The following is a 20,278-nucleotide window of genomic DNA, read 5'->3' as shown; positions in this document are numbered from 1 at the left end:
TTGTATTTACCTTTTTTAATAATAGATGAAAAAGAGTTATCAATAGGACTTAAGTGTCCCCTATTAAGCTACTAAAAATTTTTACAGTAAATCAAACAAGACAGATTTGAGATGTATGGAAAATATTTATAATGAGTTTATCATTAATCCTTGAAATAGAATATAAAAATATGATCTGAGGTCAGGTCGTCCCAAGATCAGTGAGGAGATTGATAATTCACTGTACATCCCAATCATCTCTCTGAGAACAGTGGCATAGTCCAAACTTAATTATTGTTATTATTGTTATTGGCATGATTTTTGCCTTTTTCTACATTGAAGTGTATCAATTACTTAAATTGGAGTAAATTCCTATTTAGATTGGTGTAAAAGAGAACAGAAGCTAATTACATTCCTTTAACTTTGTGTTTTACTGTTACAGTGCTGTTTAGTAAACATTTCTGGACTGGGCTGTAAGGCACTGCAAGTCTGATGCTAAGAAGCTTAGAATGAGCATGATTGATTCAAATGGGACTGTTAACTTGTGTATGGAAAACTGTGATTATGCAAACAAATTGATCAGAAAAATCTGCTAACAACATTGGGAGCCAAGTATCAGTTCTCTTTACTTGGTTTCCTTTACAGAGTTGCAATGAAGCATTTGAAAGATCTTCTGTCAGACTTTTAGAGACTTCCCCTCCCAAAAAACAAACTAAACCAAAAAAAACCCCACAACCCCCAGAACAAAACAAAACCCCAACCAGCCAAGACAAAAGAAATCAGTGGAATTTAGGCAGTAGAAGGGTTTGAGTATTTCACTCATACACCCTTGAGCAACTACAAATAGGCTTGGCTCAAGAAATGCCATGCAAATTAAGTTCACTTAAAAAATAATAATAATTTAAAAAAAATCCTACTCTGAATACTAACTAATAGCTCATAGAGAAACTTTTAAAAAGTCTTAAGCATCTGGTGGAGTTAATTGAGGTGTAGTAATGAAACATGTTTTTTGACAACTTGTGTGTTGTAGTCTGCGTTTTTTCATGGGATAGGATGAATTTCAGCATGTTTCTTATAATTTCACTTTTTTCAATTTCATCTCTCCAGTTCAAATTCTAAAACTAAGTGTTTTATAGGTTAACTTTTTAAATCGTAAGCAGTCAATGTTAAAATTGTAGTCTGAGCAATGTCTGTGTAGTTCATGTAAATTCTAAGTAGGCAGCTCCCATAGTTTTTCAGTTATAATCATAAGTGGGGGCAGCTTTAAATATATACTTTGCATTTCTTTTTCTCATTGGTGAGTTTTTTATGGACTCTCATTTCTGACCCATATAATACCAGAATATATCTGCCACAGGATCATCTTGGAAATGAATCACCTCCTGCAGGTCTTTTTTCTTTCTATTATCTTTATAGGGATCCTACTGGCACTTGCTTTCCAATTTATGTACTCTAATGAGGAATCTAAATTAAGTATGATGAATCTGAGACAAATAATTCTTGTGACAGTGTGAGATTTGTTTGTTTAAAATCAGGCAGGCAAGGTATTTAACTGCACTTTTTTACTGCTCAGTAAAGCAGTTAATGATATTTTAAAGTATAAGTGTGAATCAAAGTACTTTATTCAATCAAATCTTTTGAAGTCCACTGACCTGTAGTAAATTGGGAATTTCATAGCTGACTGTACAATTAAACTTTGACTCCAGGGGACATTTATGTTTAAATTTCTCATTAGAAATTCAGTCTGAAGTGAGCTTTTATTCTCCTGACAAATGCAAAGAAGCTGTGAAGAGGTTAAATAGAAATTTTATTTTGGAAATCAAATCGAACCTTATGCACAGTTTTTCTCCTTTATTTCTTTGCTTCAGTTAGCAGTTAACTTCCAGTTAACCTTTGAACCTTCAGCAAACTTTCTTCTACGTTTTCTGGGTTCTATTAGTATAAAAAGCCTCTTTTTCAATTTGTTCCAGTCTCTTCTGGGTTATCTTTTCAAAGATAAAGCAAGACAAGAACGTAGTATAGAGTTATGTTCTACCAAATCCAGTTAGTGCTGAAAGCTCACTCTCTGTTGATGCTTGAAATTTAATATTTGGCAAGTACTGAATGCTTTCTCACAACAATAAAGTGCTTTTAATTAAAATTAATTGAGATAGAATCACAAAAAATAGATACTGAAAGGCCTACTCAATTACCAAGGATACCCCTCTGCTTATTGTGGTAGACTCATCGCTGCTGGAATGATGGTCAGGATTCCCAGTTTTGCCATATATTGGCAGACTCCTCACTGGAGTCCGCACGTTCCTGTTATTTGGAGATTTGCCTCCAGATCTGATGATGTGAAATAATACCTGATGATATAAAATAATCTGTGAATTGGAAACTTCATCAAAATTGAATTCACAGTATTTATGTCAGCAAATAATTGTCATTTCTTACAAGCAGGGCTTTGCTAAGCGCGTAACAATGAAGTGTGAATATTTATCTGACTAGTTCTGTGTTGGATATGTTTTTAATACTTTCCAGAGGAACAGAGAAAAAAAGCGTCTCTTAAAATATAAAGGCAGGGGCTTCTCTACATTGTTACTATTTCAAAATGAGGATTTAGAGTCTGTTCTTTGTGTATTAGATTCCACTTATGTTTCCTGTGGAGTCTGCTTCCACAGTCAGACATGATTAATCCTTCATTCTTCAAAGATTGTTAGAAATGAGAGACTTTATTTTTTAAAAAACTTTTCTGAAAGCACTTTATCTGGGCTCGATCCTTGCATTTTACTTGCAGGTTTCTTGTCTAGTTAGTTGTAGGGATGGAGCAACGTAGACACCTAATGTATCTCGTTCTTTCCTGAGAGAAACACAGCTGCCTATACTGGGTATGGTGGTGGTGATAATTTTGGAAGGACCAGGCTTTGTATTTATGACCCAATTTAATCTGGCTCGAGAAACTTGTTTGCAGCCAATTTGGAACCTGCATGTTTCACCCTGTGAGCAGCAACCACATCCATCTGTTTCATCATGTAAAGAGCAGAGACAAACACTTTGGATGGTGATGGCTAAATGTATATCACAATATAGCGATGTGTTATTCTGAATGAATGGGCTGAACAAGGGGTTTACACAGACACACTGAAGAGGAAGCATCTCGAAACAATGTCACAGCCAGACAAATAGGATACAAATGAGGTATGCAATATGGTAGTATAACTGCACATCACACATACATGATGCAGAGATGGCTATGGAAAATACTCACTTTTTCACTTGATTCTGCTTCCTTTTGGTTTCTGCACCCCTTTGGTGCATAGCAGGGAAGTAGGTATTTGTGTTTAGTGGAAGAAATTATACTGACTAACAGACACAAGCATTTTACTCATAAATTTATCACAGACTATTGCTGAGTAGACTGACAGACAACCACAACAAATGGTGCATTACACATCTGAAGAAACCAGGCTGAGCTCCTGGCCCTGTTGAAGCCAGTGGAAGTTTTGCACTTTTTTAGGTGGTGGGGGTGTGGGGACAGGGGTCAGTGATTTATATTGGCTTATTGTTTTGTTAATCATTTAGCAGAAAATTGACAATGATGCCTTAAAGAGACCATCTTTCATGTAGTTACTTCATAGACATGGCAGTCCACCGGAAACAAGAGATGGTGTTCAACAGGGGCTGAGGAGATCGCCAGACCTGGTTTCTGAAGTAGATGATGATATTTCTACAACGTGTGTACGCTAGTGCAGTGCGTCTGTGATGCACTCCAAGAGAGCTATGTGCATCCTAAATACCTTCAAAGAAATACAGTAGCTGTTATCCTAAAATATGAATAGAATAAAACAGGATTGTGGATTTTGTTGAAGGCTCTCACATAAGAACTACTTTGTGGTACAATTACTTCCATTAAACCTCCTGTTGAGAAGGAATAACTTGTGTGCGCTAGAGATTAACAGCAAAGGAAATGCACTTGCTTGGGGAACAAATTCATGTATGTGAGCAACAGAAGGGAGTAAAATCCACTCCTGTAACGAGATGGAAGTGCTGTGTGTGTCAGCATTCAGTCACTGCCTTCAGTAAACTAATGAAACCACCTAAGGCTCAATGGGTGCTGCGAGGTGTGAGGTTTAGTGTGATGGCGTTATGTCCTTCCTTCGGCTGAAGTTGTAGAAATGAAAGCAAAGGGGTGAGCAAAATAGGACATTCTTACTTGCACCAGTAGAATCCCAGTGAGAGCTTAGGGATGGGATGTGAGATATTGAAAATGATACTACTGTGAAGTGGTGGTTTCTAATTTTATATATGCATTGCAAATGGATATTTTATATATGCATTGCAAAAGAGTATTTGTGGAGTACATTGATGTTTTAAATAACTTTCTAGTAACTGACATATACTGTACTTTCTACAAATCCCTTTATTTAGGGAAAATATGCGTTTTTGTTTGTGTTTCTGTCAAAACATCTAAACCCCAAAGCGGTTCCATTATTGACCCCATGCTAGTTTTCCCCGCACTGATGTTGGTGTGGGATCCCCCAGCAGCGCTGGGGCTGCCGTGGCACCGAGGGGACACGGGGGCCTGGCCGGGGTTCCCCTCGCTCCTCGTGTGCCACATTCCGCGTGGGGTTTTGGCAACTCCCGCGTGGCCGTGACCCGCGTGGTGTCCGCGGCCTCCTCAGAGCCCCGCGCTCCGCCCACCTGTGATGTCATAGTAAGGAGGGGCTTTTCTTCTGCAGACTCCTCCCTCGGAATCTCCTTCATCACCATGGCAACAGCCTTATCTGCCGCCCTAGAGCCTTTCCCCTACAACAGCGAAATCAACAATGGCGCGAGTCAGCAGCGAGCCCGGCACAACCGCGCCCCAAAAACACACCCCAGAACCATCCCGGCCTTAAACTGACGGCGTTTACGGCTGGAAGCAAAGCTTAGTTGAAAGTAGAATACACAGTCTTAAAAGTAAAATAATAACTTATCTGTGAAGCTGTTGGTTAACAGCATGGAGGGGTCTGGCCAGAGTCTTGTGACTCATTGGAGTTGCCCCAGTGAAGCCAAGGGGAACACGGCCCTGCCACACTGGGCATGAAATACCCCCGTGTGAGCAGAAGGGTTTGGACCTTCTGCAGGATAGGATCTCCAGAGGAGTGTGGTTTGCAGGATCAGCCCCTTGATTTAATTTTAATTACCTAACAGTTTGCATCTGAAATACCTGGGTTTTGCTTAAAAATAGCATCAAGCTGATTTTGCAAGTAGAGCACGGATCCTTGGAGTTCACTGAGGCAAACTCGCCGTGAAATTTGAATGTATAACCTGCAGGGCTGAGCCCACAGTGTTTATAGCTCTAGTAACATTTAAAAAAGCAATTTACATCATATAAACAGTCTGGGTTTTTTGCGAACAGAATGTACGGAGCCAAATTCTGCCATCATAGGCATTGCTACATTTCTCCCAAGAATGGTCATTGTTGTTGAATTTACTGTAAGGATTATTTTTTAATTTAACGTTTCTTAAAATTCACTTAATATATCGTAAATATTCAAGATAAAATATTTTAACATTATTTAATATTTCAGCCAAACAAAAAATTCACCAACGTTATGTGCAATACTCTCTTGGAAGCCACACTTTTTATTTAAAAAGGATATTTATCTTCTTGAGTTCACGTGGATTTCTGTGTTTTGATCTCTCATACTCTTGCAAGTGACAGAGAAAGTCTGAGCACGCACATAAAGCACGGCAGCAGAACTCTATTATGCTGGTGACCCTGGGCATGTCCTTACTATTATACTTTAAAAGCTCCCATTGATTTCCATGGAAGCTTTAGCTGTGCAAAGACTGCAGGATCTGGCTCCATAAAAGCAGTATTTTATACTAGACTGTAATATATTTATATACTTAAAAGTCTATTAACAGAAGGGGTTCTTTGCTACCGTGTCATATACTAGAATTACTTTCACTAGCACTGTATACTGTGTCCAATAAAAAAAAAAATCACTAGGGCTTATACTGAGCTACAGGTTGTTTCAGAAACATTTCATCCATTGCAGGTAAAAACATTACATATTATTGTGTGGTTTTCAACAGATTTTATTGATCACCAGGTCAATCTTAGGTTAGCTTGCTTGTGCAACACGTCGCAGTTACCCTACAGAGAGTTCTTTGCATGCTGCAAGAAATTCTCAGAGCAGAAGTGTCAGAAATGATAAGCATGCTAGATTTGTGATGCCAAGTCATTGTAAAATTAAATAAATCTAATTCAGTGAGAATTACTTCTAATCGGTAAGCATATCAAAGGTTCTTGGCCAATTATATATTTACTCTGTTCATGATTGGTATGACATATTCCAGGTCTATGAAGCCGGTTTCTAGTATGGCGCATGGAGCTCTCGTTAGCTTGCACTAATAACATGCTATTTGATCATTATAAAATGTAGTCCTTTTGTGCTGAGTGCTAGAACTAGATAGTTTATCGGCTAGAAAGGATGCATTGGAAAGCATGCAGTGCTTTTTATTTCTTGCAGAGTAAAAACCCACCAAAGCAAAGGTCAGGTCACTTTTTTGAAGACAGAGCCACTTTTTCTTCAAGGTTTCACCTACTGCCTGAAAAGAGTCATGATACTCATATTAGTGCCTGCTGGTAACCTCTCATAAACATAACTGCAAAACCCTGGGAGTGGTCGAACAATATATAAAATCTGTCTCGGCAGTTTACAGCGGTGATAGTACAAGTAGAACAGTAACTTGACGAATACTGTGCTATTTTTTTATGAGCAGACTTTGTATATTTGCTAGTCAGAGCAAATGTTTTGATACTACTTTTTTATTAGGTCTTTCTTTTAGCTTTCCTTAAAGACTACACGTAAGTCAGGCTGATTTACTTCTGGCTACTCGCCTATGGTACAAGAAACGTTATTCTGAAACCAGAAGTTAGCGGGCAATTTCCTGGCTGCCAAATGGAAAGACACTGCAGTGAAATAGCTGAAATTCTCCCATTCTGGTGGAGAGATGCACAGGTGACCAATTCACTGGAAAACCCAGTTTTTTATTCTAGTGACTAGACATGGATTTTGTTGTTCAGTGTAAGGTGTGTAAGCTTGAAAATCTTGGTCTCTGCATTTGCTGCAGTGAGTATTATGTGTTCGATCCTTGCCTGTGAAATGACTAGGCAGAAGAACTGGAGACGTATAAAAACAGGGCAAACTTGTTACTGTTATGAACTGCAGCTGAAATTATGATCCCTAGCACATTTCTTACAATAACCATTGAAGGACTTTTTTTTTCTTTACTAGGCCTCCTTCAATATTAAGTGTTGTTTCTTAGTGTTTTGTCTTGCTGTATGTATTTGTCTGTTACAACAGTCAATTGCTCAAACCCTATAATTTTACACTTGCCAGGTCTTTCAAATGAACAGTTTGTTGACAGTGAAGATTTGCAAGTTAAGTTATTTTCCCGTGTAAACAACAGTTTAATAATTTAGTAAATAATTTCATAATTCCCTATTTGTCTGCAATATATAGAGGGAGACAATTGTGGTCCAGAGCATGACAACTTGCGTACAAAGCAAGACAAACATGAATGGATGAAGGAAAAAGATACTATTTATTTTCATGAAAGATACTGTTTAAGAAAAACTGAGAAACATGCCAGTGTTTCATTACTTGATACACTTTAGGCGATGTCTCCAGAGCAAAATAAGGAGTAGAGTTCAGAGTATTCCCATGATGCTAAGTGTTTATAATAGAATTGGTTTCAAAACTTAATAATGGTTTCTCTAGGTTTATCCTTTGGGATCAGGTAATGGATAGTAATAGACATTGCCAAAGGAGTATGCTGATTTGGCCAGATTTTCTAAAGAAATACTCTCTTTGTTGTTGTTCTCGAATAGTTCCAAATTAAATTTCAAACAATTCAACACTATTTAGATGTGGTACTTAATAGTGAGTATTTAATTAAACTACTGTAAGAGCATATTAATGTAAATTTCTAGGACAGCATACAGTTGTGCGTGTGATTTTGGTTTATTTTATCAGTTTATATAGCTTTGCAACCGTGCTCATGTACAATAAAGCTTTTTTTCTTTAAATACATGAGACCAATAGATCACCTTCAAGTCAAGATGGACAGATCAGTTGGAATGAATACACAGTCATACTTTAAATGTTACTGTTTGGTGAAGTACTATATAATTCTGTAATTCTTCATTACAGTTGTTTGCAAACTTGTTCTCATATAGAAAAAGCCAGTGGTCAGTCCCTTCTCAATATTTAACATTTTGACAACGGTATTTAAACTATGATTAATAACAGAAATTTTGTCATCGTCTTTGCAACAGAAGGATTTTATCTAAATCCATAACAATTAGCAGTTTGCTTTGACAAACATTTAAGGTACTTGAGTCCCAAATTCACCTTTCAGGAATATTTATACTATGTGTTCTTGTGAGAAAATGAAGGGAAAGAAATTGAGTGATCAGATTCTTACATTTTTAAATTAATAAAATAAAGTATGCATGGAGAAATTCTGTCTTTATGTAAACCTGTGCTGTTCCATTTATTTTCCAAAGTTCCTACCAATCTGTCTCAGCTTTACTTGACACATTACGATACGTTGCTATTCACTGAGCTATTCAAAATCATCTTAACATGAGCGCGTTAAAATGTAAGCTATTGTAAAAGCCTTGTACATGCTTCCCTTGTAAAGAAATTTGATAGAAAAAAGTGATATACAGACAGTGCTAGTACATGTATGATATGATTATTGATTCCATGAGGCATCTCTCCTTTCTAGTTGAGGAGAAACACAACTTGCTGTATTTCTGAACATAACGCTGAAGTACCAGCTGCCTGCAACTTTTCACATGAGACTATTGAATTAAAATGTGTTTAAAAACAAAACAATAAAAGTCCCACCATGTACTTTTCCAGTCCAGATCATCTTGAAGTCCTGACCTTTTAATAGATTGGGGAGGGGTTTTATAAAGCAAACTTTATGAAAGATGCATTAGTGGTAGCTTTAATTCCAGTAGCTGTGTTAGGAGAAAGACCAGACAGAGCTGCTGTCCGTGTTGAACCTGGGCTGCTTGGCTGCTTTCCAGAACCCCAGGCAGCTGATATATTACACTTACAGTACCAATTAAGCAGCTGATTCAAGCCGGCTCTATGCACCACAAATCTTTGTGTTTTGTGCAATTTAGAAATAAAAATGAAGCGACCGACTTGGCTTAACTATTTAAGATTCTGCAGCGCTGACATTTTTACCTCTCAAAATGAGCACACATAGCTATGCAATGGTACCATGAGAGTTCAAGTGTCCACAATATGATTGTGAGCTCTCGATTTCACATAGCATCTGTTTATTACTTTGTATTTTTTCCATTCTCAGGCTTTTCTGTTCATGTTTTCTCCATATGTTGGTCTTTTCACATCTATGCTTTTCTACTGTTTTCTGGTGGTGTTATACCTTGCATCTTATATATATATATATATATCTCATTAAAAATAATGAGAAACCATATGGTGAGGCAGTTTTATGAACCAATGCAAGATGAATATTTAAAGAGAAAATTCTGTTTCATCAAAGCTCTTGGTAGCTTTTTGTTGTGAGCTTAAAGTGATGTGTCTATCTAAGGAGAATGGGAACATAAACCTTTAGGCAGTGCTGAGCTGACTGTGGTGTGGAGATATGTGAGCAAGTTATACATTCTGAATTGGAAGAAGTATTGCCAAGGTCGGCCAGCTTTCAGTACCTGAGTGTTTTCATATTGTAGTTGCATCCTTGGGAACCTCCTCTCAAGCTTTGTGTTTGTGATGGTCCAACACCTCTTGGCTCGTGACCTTTAGTATTTCCTTTTTACGAGATTATGATGAAATAGAGAAGTGCTGGCTACAGAGAAGGAATCGGGTATAGAAAAGCCTGCGTAAGAAGTCATTTACAGCAACGCAGCTAAATCCATGTTGGCTGAGTTCAAAGTGTACTAGCCACCTTTCATGCCTTTTTTCATTCTTACGTTGGTGGAATAACAGGTTTCAGTATTAACATGGGAAGACTTTTCCTTTAGTGTGTATGAGAAAATTGGCAAAGAAAGAGATAATGGCTGATAAAAGGTGATCAGCACAAACATTCACATTTGCCTTCACTGGGTTGTGTCTTATGTCCACTTACATGTCAATACTCCAGGTAAATTGCATTCCAGTTTAAGAAATGTTTGTATTGAAATGGCTTTGTTAGGGTTTCTGTTTGTTGACCATCAGTAACTGCTACATCATGTGTACTCCCATCAGAAGTTTCTCATTCTGATGCCCACAGATTGATTCTGAAAGCCAGGTGGGTCTGCTTCCAGAGCAGCTCTGGGGAGAGCTCTGCAAGACCCATTTTCCTCTCAAGAACTTATGTGAAGTTATTGTGCTTGATGCATCTGAACACATACTATGACTGGAAATTAATAAACGATTCTGTCAAATTGAACTCATTCTCTATAAACTGGTATGATCCTTGTAGCGTAATAGGAGGAAGAGGCAGTGAAACTAGGAAACCAGGTTGGTGTGTTTTGTTTTGTTTTGGTTTTCTCTTTCTCTTAAGTCAAAAGGTTTTATTTGGAATATACAAGGAGAGTGTAGCTTTTGAGCAAGGTAGCGCTTTCTAATGTTGGAACAATAACATTGACCTTACTGTAAGCAGTAAATCCAGCCTGGAATATAGAGTGAGGCTGGTAAGAAGAGTGAGGTCTGGGACAGAACTGAGAACTCAAAGGTCGTTTAAGGTTCTGGTCCTTTTATGAACGAATTATATAATGCAGCTGCTTGTGATAGCAGGTTTGGGCGAGACATTTTGCAGTTCTTTCTATGTAAGCCTCATCTTTTAATAAGGCCATTGTGAATATGTAGAAACTATTTTTGTAGCACTTGATTGACTTCTTGATAATTTAGAACTGCATTATCAAAGGGGCAAGACTTTTGACTGAAGAATGCTATGTGACTTCAAAAATTTCAGGAATAGCTGCAGAATTTCTTTCATCTCTGCTTAATCTGTGTCAAAGAACATTCTGAAATTGGATTTAGCAACTAGCAATTTCAAATTTGTTTAGTAGTCTTGAGCAGAGAATTAATACTCAAGTATTTTTTCTCTCAATTTGGGTTCATTTTATGTTGACTTCAGTGTAATGAGCCTCAATGATAACATACACATAATCACAATAGAATTAGTTCATTACTATGATATGGCGTGTACTGATTTAGAACAAGGTTTTCCTCTGGTACTAGTTCAAGAAAAATTCAAGGAGCTCAGATCACTTTCTAAATAAACAATTTGGTGACTAATGTACCATCCATTGTTTAAATGTATTTACTGCACACGTTATATGTAAACTATATATTTTGCTCACATACTTCCTCCCAGAACATAACGTATTGCTCTTTGAAGTGACTGGCGTTCCTTACCTCTGGAAGTTATTACACAATTTTTAATGGTTTTGTTTCATGAGACCTTCAGAGAACTCAAACTAATCATCTGCAGCAAACTAAGATTAAAGGCTACCCAGTGAGTCTGATTTGATTCACTTAATGTTACTGATGAAGCGAGTTCTTTTGCTATGACCTACAGTTTTGTGCACTCCTTGGCATGTTATCTTTAGTGGATAGTCCTGGGCCGTGGTTCCTGTCGCATGAAGCGCCACAGCAGCGGTGGGCGCGATGGATGGAGTCAGGAGCACAGAGAGCTCGTGGAACAGCCATCAGGCAGGCAGGACCTGCTGTGGGCTGGGTGTGTAATGCAGAGCTTGCTTTCGTGCCACAGCAGTGAAAATAATATAGTTCCCATGATGTTTATTCACATACATGAACAGTTGAGCATTACATTTAATCTGCTGTTTTCCAATGATAATTTAAACTCCACTTCCTCATAAAGAAACAATAACACCTGAGTTATGTGCGTGTGCTGGAACTGTGGTAGTTTGTCAAAAATTCATACCGGTGGGAAAGCAGTGAAGTCTGTGCCTGAGGTGTAGTGTTCTGAGAGCCAAAATAGTATTGATATTAATATGGCAGAGGCAGAATTGAGCAGAGCAGTGTGGAATGAGTCATGACATAGTGCAAATGTTCCTGTTTGTTATATTTTTTAACACAGATCCAGCTGTTCCCAGAAACTGTTGTGCCTTAACTGTTGTATCTTGATATCACTAACATTTCTCAATACAAAAATATCCTTCGACATGGCAGCATAGAAGCATTTTGGCCTTGTGTCCTTGGGACCAATGAGACTCTGAAATGTGTATTGCAATACTTTTAAATATGCACAAAAGACAACTAGAAGTATAACTGTATCATGCAAGTTCATCAGAAACAAACAAACAAAAAACAAAACCCAAGCAAAACCAAAATGATGCAGATTGTGATGTTAAAATGGTGTAATCTGTGCTCTCCCTACCTGGAAGAAGGAAGAAATGTGTATTTTTCTGGTGTTGGCCAGCTTAAATACTTTGTTCTTTTTATTCTGATTTGATTATAAAACCATTCACCTCACAGCTATACGCCTGTGAAGCCAAAAAAGGAATTAGATCCCATTAGACCAATATTCTTGTTTGTGGATACTTTCTTTAGATTGGGCAAGAGGCACATCAAACATTTAGAATGAGAAAAAGAGAAGCAAAGAAACATGTAATTGAAAAGAAAAAAACCCTCTTATAGAGCTAAAAGAAGTCTCTGCATCCAGAGTAATCTGATCATATCCTATAGTTACAATTCTATGAGAGTCTTAAGATCATTTAAGTCCTGAAACTGGGGCTTTCTGCGCAGAAAAGTACTGGCATACCTGCAGAGAATATACCAAATATTTATCAAAACTGCTGGATGGACATAGTGGTTTCTTTCCTCTGGCTTTTCCATTGCCAGCCTGAAAGAATCTACATTCCTTATTGTCACTATAGAGATGGTTTTTCTCTTGCATTGAAAGTCCTTAGGAAGGTGGTATCATCTAGGAAAGTTGGAATTATGTTGAATAAAGACCCTGTTACTTGAGAGCCAGATAAAATTCTGCATACTGTTTTGAATAATAAGATGTGTATTCAAGTAAAAGAATTGGTATGTGTCTCTTGCTAGGTGCCTAATTTCAGAACCAATTTAAACTTGTGTTACTTCTGAAATTTGTTATTTTGATCTGATTTTGTTTATGAAGGAAGACAGCATAGACACAAAAGACAGTTTAATGTATTTTCATCGGTATTAATTCTCATTGAAGATTAGGATGAAAATCACAGGATTTGAGTTCTGTAAATCCGGGGTAAACATGTGATCAAAATCCATATCTTCAGTTTAAGTCTCTCATATAAATTCTTTCATGATTTGTGTACAATGATTACAGGGAAAGATTTAACTCATTTTAGCACTTTTGTTTTCCCCTCTTTTGTTAAATGCCTTGCTCGAATGCTGTGCAGAAAGAATGGAGTTTTGTCTTAGCATGAAATGCTAAAATCCTGACATGACAATAAATAAAATTCTGCTACGTAAAAGGGTAGAAAGATGGTGAGGCAGAGAATGAATGGAACAAAAAAAATAAACACTAGTAGATGGACTGTTGCGAACTGGATTAGTTTTGATGCAGATTGTTGATTCTTTCTCATTAGGCTTGTGATTAGACCTGTACATATTAAATAATGAAAACAAATCATACTAGATAGGTTTGGCAACAACAGATCAGGACAAGTTATAATTGAAAAATAGTTTGGGGACTTATTTTCCTGACCTATTTGAGTTCTCTCCAGCCACTGTTCTCAGTACTGCCAGGATAAGACTGAGCACGTTCTGTAATACAAACATTTGATTCCCACCATAATATATGTATTCAATACCCTTGAATTTATTGTGCCATTTTTTCTGCTACAACCTCAAGATTTGAGTCCTTTCTGCAGTGAATGGAGACTAAAGTAGAACTGTTATAGAACTTCAGTAACATAGGGGCTTTATGCTGTATCCTTGACCCAAAATTCTTTCTGTTTCTCTTGTGCTGTGTGTTCTTGGTAACAAAGGTTTCTGAATCTTAGTGTACTTACTTGCTAGAATAAAACTGTTTCTAACACGGTATAGTAGGATACGTTTACCCCCTTATTTTTATTCCCTAAAACCAGCAGATTACCATTTATCAGACAATAATAAGTGTAGATGAGGCAGTGGAATAACAGCGTGACTGCAAAATAACTTCATGTCCCTGACCTGGAGATGGCCCCTGCACACAGTTCCAGCTTTGGAATGATCTCATTTGAAGTACCGAAGTATGTTAATTCTGCAAAGGCAGCATTAACAGCATCATATAAGCACATTTAAAGAGGATTATTCTACTGTCTCTTCATTTAGCTCCTTGTTTATTGCACACTTTGGAAACCTTCAGGAAGCAAGCTCTTAAAATTGAGGCATTATGAGTGTGCTCTTAAAAGAAATTCCTTATTCTTTGAGGTGTACAATCAGTGTGGAGAATGGACTTTTCTAATCTACTACTGCAAAAATGTTGTAATTACAAAAATGCAAATAATGTAGGTACACTAGTAGATAATTATTTCTAGACATAATCAGAAGTTCAGCTGTTTTGGGCAATTAAAAGCTAATTCTTCTGTCTTTACTGTTTAAGATAATTTTTTAGTATAATGGGCTACATCAGTTACATTTGTATAAATCTGCTCTTTTTATACATATTTACAAGTATTCTGTCTGCTTTTTGGCTTCAGCGGATTTAATTTCATTTTACAACAAGGACAGTTCTACAAGGAACTCAAAGCAATAGCTCCATTTCTATCAGCCAGCACATCGCTGATATCAGATATGCTCTGTATTCTGTTTAAACAGGCATTCACCCTCTCCTATATCAAGTTTGGTAATGTAATCAAAAGCACTATTTTTCATAAATTTATTTTTTACCTCCTTATTTTTTGGCATACTTATAAAGTAACAAGCATCTATAAAAGAAAGAGAGATACTTATTCACTCAGTTTACACATGCTTTTAAAATGTATTCTTTAACATTATATAATAATGTATATAAAGTACACTATGTTTTTCAGTCCACATGTGCTTATGTTGTCAGGTTCCTCATTAGAGAAGTAAAGTCTCTGTGTGTGTGTGTGTGTGTGTAATGCAACCGTATTTCAAAATTGAATTATTTACTCTGAGTTTGAGGATGTCTGCAGTATAATGAAAAGGTCCACACTTTTACAACAGATATTTAAACCAGCTTAGTTCGGTTGGTAGGGGAGTAATTTTGCCTAATAAAAACTCGGTGAGTACCTACAGCATGATGTCTGACAAGGCAGTAAAAAGAAGCTGGTAATGGTAAATGCTTCTTACAGAGAGGTTCTTGATTCTCAAATCAACCTAATTCAGATTTTATATGCAAGGAATTGTAAAATAATCAGTTATGCTTGCTGTGAAGCCTCTTTAGCACTTTCTTGGGATTTAAATGATACTGCTTGTATTTCAAAACTGGCTTCTGGTACATAGAAAATCCCTTGGATGTTCAGTTGCACTAATTAGTGGATTCTGCCTCTTCAGCTGGGATGTCAGATCTAGTGCTGGTCTGTCCTATATAGTTAAAGCTAAACTAAATCTTCCCTGTAGTTGAGGGCAGAGTAACCTAACGCTGTGGAGGTTAAGCTGCCTGACAGTAGCATGACACTATTGCCAGAAATATTTCTCCTTGGAGATTCTATAAAAAAAAGTAAGTCTGTATTAATCTTGTAGCCTGTGTGTACACTGCTGGTGTCCCCTTCCACAACAAATTTGTTTAGCATGGACTGTTCTTGAACATCAAAATAAATCTTGATCAAGTGAAAGAGTCAGGATGAATTAAGACTTTCTGAATGGCTTGCAGGCAGCCTCAATAAATGTGCTTATTATCAGAGAATTAACAAGCTAGTATCTGAGGAAAAGGGGAGCAGCAGCTTGCTCGTGTCTGTCCACTTGTATGTAGTGACAGACCGGGATGCAGCTGATAAACACGTGGAGGGGGTTAGGGTTCATTCTGGCACCCCGGCATGGGCGAGATGGGTGCAGAGGGTAAGTGATGGAGTTCCAAATGTACGTATCTGTCTATATCTCATCTTTTCTTCTTACTCACTGAGGAAAGCAACTGAGCTTGGACTCTCTCAAGAGTGCAGAGCCACAAAGATGAGGGAGTGGAGCATCTCCCTTATGAGGAAAGGCTGAGGAAGCTGGTTCTCTTTAGCCTGGAGGAGACTGAGGGGGTCTCTTCACACCTTAACATAAAGTGCCCCTGGAGTCATTAGTAGCCAATAAAAAAATGCAAGCAGCTGATTCATGGTCAATGAAGTGGGAAGTGTAGCTTAGAGCTGTTTTCACACACTCTTTTCTGAATCGCACTGTCCTCTCATCAGCTGCACTTAAGGTTTTTTCACACATTTTTGTCTCATTTCATCAATAGAATAAGTTTCTTTGGTCAGTAATGATTGAAGACAGTTTGGCTAAGGTAGACTGAGAACTTTTCCTAGTACATGAAAGACCATCTCCTTTCAAATGTTATTATGTTATCCTGAAAGTGTCAAAAAAACCCCCCAAACTGTTTCTTTCATGCCCCCGTTATCTCACAAGTCGATGAAAAACCCCTTATATGTTGCTGGGTTTTTTTTGGTGTTGGCATTTTTGTCAAATACTTATCTTTTATTTCTTTATTGCCTGTGACAATATAGTTTAAATTTTAACGTGGCTGAGTTGTCGCTCTTGAAAAGTATTAACTGTGTATTATATCTGCATATGGGATTTTTATTTATTTTTGCACTCTGTAAACATACTGACAATACCAGAAGCTGTGAATGAGTTTTTAGAAACTCCCTTCAAGAGCTGCTTGCAAATGTTCACTTCCATAGATATAGATAGCTGATAATCAATTGTTAATAAAAATGAGATATCTTCTGTGCAAAAGTGAGCTTTTTGAGAGTAGATGTGGATCAGACACATGCAGACATTGCAAGCAAGTGCTTGTATTTTGTGCTGAATTTTGAAATTTCAGTCTGAAGTTTCCTTGTTGCTTTGTAAATCAGGGGCTGTGTGCACAGTTTGATTTCCTGAGCACAAGAGTAGGATCAAGAACAAAATACCAGCTTCTGTTTGTATTCTAGCTGCCCAATTTGCAGCTCCTAATACCAGATGTGACTTGTTTATGACTATTTCAACTCAGCTTTTAAAGTCTAGCAAGAAGCATTACAGACATCACCAGATCAGCAAATTATAAGATGAATTTCAACTGTTTCAAATACTGTAGGAGCTAAGAAAAGAAGGACTTTCTTTGCAAGGTTTTGCAGTAAGGATTTTTTGTACCATTAAGAAAGTAGCTTTAAATTTCTGGACTGTGTGATACCATGTGATGCAGGGATTCCTAGTGATTCAGAGCTTTTAAGGTTATAACATTCCATGTGCTCACCTTAGCTGACCTGATATATAACTCATATAAAAAAAAAATCCTTTGAATTGTACATCACTTGTATCTCACAGGGCATATCCTCAAATACATATTTTATATAGAAAAAAAAAGTCAATTCATGGAATTTATAATATTCTTCTTGTGAAGCTCTCCAGTGCTGCTTTTAAGTGAGAAGCTCATGTTTGTTGAATACCCGACCTCTCGGCTCAGAGAAGAAGCAAGTTCTGGTGGAGGGACTGATTCGTTCCCTGCCCTGTGAGATGCATCCACTAAACCCATCCTGCTGTTCACTTCATGGTGTCTGTGCCTCACAGTGATGGTGCAGAGCATTCCCCAGGCAGTGACCTGGGCTACCTGCTCAAGCGCCGTGGCTTGATCTGGAGGGCAGTGTTTTGCTTTGGAAAGCTGATACCTTTCTTCTCCTGGATCCAAACCTCAGGTCAGGTGTGATGTTGTGCAGAGAGGATTTAATCAATTTGCAGTTCTGTTCTGCATCTCCCTTCAGTGGCCTTAGGATTCTCTGCTGGCCTCTTTTGTTTTTCTTTTTTCGAGATACTTTCCTATTCTCTGTAGTACAGTCCAAAAGGCAGCAAAGAGCCTGCCATCGCAATAGGGTTCTGTCGTATGTAACGGTTGAATTTCAGATAATCACTTGTTATAAGTTTCAAGTTATGATTTCTATAAACTCCCCTAGGAAATGATCATAAATGAGTAATGAAGGCTAGTTTATGACCCTTAATTTTACTTTACAATAAATATATCAACATTTGAAATTCGTCCTCTGGGAATTATGTGTTCAGTGAGTCAGAAATGCTGTTACAGAACTAAAACTAGATATTTCTCTTCACTTTTTGACTAATGGGGGCTTGTTCTGTTGTATGTTGCCCACTATTCTGTTTGTTATACTGAATATCATACCTAGAAACAATAGGAAGTGTTCATAAAACAAGATGTGAAGTATTCACTAATGAGATTGCCAAGTTGGGATTACACTGTGGACCATAAAAGCAGAGCTGTGGCTTCTTAGGAACACATTATATTACATTAGCTATTGTATGATGTTGACATTTTCTCTAACTTGTTTATATATTGATTTAATATCATTATTTAGAAGAAGAGATGTGAATGCTCTGGAATACTGAGCACCTTACAAAATGATCCAAATAAAGCATTGTCCAGAAACAGATGTATCAGGAGAACTGTTGGGACCTCTGCTCAGTTGGCACCAGTGGCGCCCATGCTATGGAAACACCCTTGTAAATGTTCTGTTCGTACCCAAATTGCATCTGTGTCTTCTGGTGTGTGAGCAATTGCCTTTGGTGCATTGACTGACTGTAAAAGTCACAAGGAAAAATACTCTTGTTCTTTGACAACTAAAGTGAATATCCATGCAGTATTATGAAAATATTTAACTTTGAATCAAATGATTTGTTTTATTAAGTCCAAATCTTCTATATGGTTACTGAGGTGACAGAAAAAATACAGGTCAGATGAAATCAGTAGCTGAACATCTGGGACTGATATCTCCAGATATTTTTCACTGAAGACTGGCACCAAAAGCTGGGAATGCTGATAAGCCTGTGGATGATATAAGGCTTGAATGCATCATTAATACAGAGGCTTAACAGAATAATAGATCTAGGATGAAAGGTCTTTCTAATAACAAGGAACTTCTACTGTTATCTGGGTGTCTATCACTTGGAAATAACCAATAAGAAAAACCACCAGTCACAAAACTACTGCAAGCTGGTAATATTATGCAGCTCTGAATTGATCGTATGTATTCGAGTTCAAGACAGGAAATGTTTCTATTGTACTAACACTTCTGGGTCCTCATCTAAATACCATAGTAGTCACATTTGAGAAGGGCTGATTGACACTAAGAGGTGCACAAAAGGCCCAATTGGGAAGAAGAAAGCTTTTCTTTAGAGAGAAATTCAAATGGTTGTCTCTTTTAGCAGAATAAAGGATGGATAGTGAGTAGACTTAGGTTGGAAATAAGAGGTTTCTGAGGCTGTCTAAAAGAAGTAAATGAGAAAAAATATTTTTAAGATGAATCTCTACATACAGAAAGGAGGGTGACCTATTATTGGTCCCTATATTAAGGGACTGGACATTAATGTGAATCCATGTTCCTCTGTTTCCAGCTTTATTTGTAACATAAATGCATGTCTGTTTGGAACAGAATGCTATTTTAAAATGAGGATCCAAAATTCTACACAAATTATTGAATTAAGAAGATTATTTCTCACGTATTGAGTAGGCAGACCACACTGAGACTTTTTTTCAGTGAATGATGTATTTACTAAGAAATTCCATCCCAACTATAGTTCAGCATTTTTGTTCTCTCCCCGTAGGATACTTGCATCTTGTAAAACCAGCAGGCTTCCTACATTGGGGAATCTATAAAAAGATTATCTTACTGATTCATCTTCTAAGTGTTTCCATGACATAGTTTTGATGTTAAAACAAACACAGAACTGTGTTTCATGGCACATATGAATCATACGTCAAAACTTTTTTGACAAACTAATATAACAGCTGTCATGGGGTGATTGTGTTTGGGTCTCGGTGGAGCTCAGCAAAGCAGGTAAATGCCCTCTCAGAGATTATCTAGTCCTTGAACTCAGTGCTGACGTTTCTAATACTGTCTCTCCTTTTTGTAAAATCTGAACCCAGGAGTAACTAACACATGTTAATCCCTTTGAGAGAGAAGATTTTTAGAGAGAAAATGTTATATTATTCCTCAGGCTCCAGCCTGTGATTCAGTTATGCAAGTTATGCAGTTTCATCTTTTGTGCTGAGGTTTAGGTGAATTCACACTATTAATGAATGGGGGTCTCTGAAAACGACAGCTGGACAGGCTTGACCCTATCCAAACTATTACCTTGGTTGCACGTTC

General features: G+C 37.4%; 1 protein-coding gene across 3 annotated transcripts in view; it reads right to left on the bottom strand.

Annotated features, from left to right (window-relative positions):
* Positions 1 to 6,558, bottom strand: part of PEX5L (peroxisomal biogenesis factor 5 like) — a gene marked incomplete at its 3' end in the record, with an annotated part of 39,545 nt that extends 32,987 nt beyond the window's left edge. Inside the window, exons 1-3 of one of the 3 annotated variants that reach the window (XM_080349956.1) lie at positions 6,496 to 6,558; positions 4,663 to 4,767; positions 3,230 to 3,268 (exon numbers count right to left, since the gene is read on the bottom strand). In XM_080349956.1, coding sequence (XP_080206082.1) covers positions 3,230 to 3,268; positions 4,663 to 4,731 — 108 coding nt within the window. In that variant the 5' untranslated portion in view covers positions 4,732 to 4,767; positions 6,496 to 6,558. The remainder of the gene's footprint in view (positions 1 to 3,229; positions 3,269 to 4,662; positions 4,768 to 6,495) is intronic. The other 2 variants (XM_080349957.1, XM_080349958.1) reach the window with 2 other exon arrangements.
* Between the last annotated feature and the right edge of the window lie 13,720 nt (positions 6,559 to 20,278).

This window comes from Nesoenas mayeri, assembly GCF_963082525.1.
Source record: "Nesoenas mayeri genome assembly, chromosome: 9".
NCBI lineage: Eukaryota > Metazoa > Chordata > Aves > Columbiformes > Columbidae > Nesoenas > Nesoenas mayeri.
The sequence above is the reverse complement of the archived record's forward strand: the minus strand, read 5'-3'. Positions and strand labels throughout refer to the sequence as shown.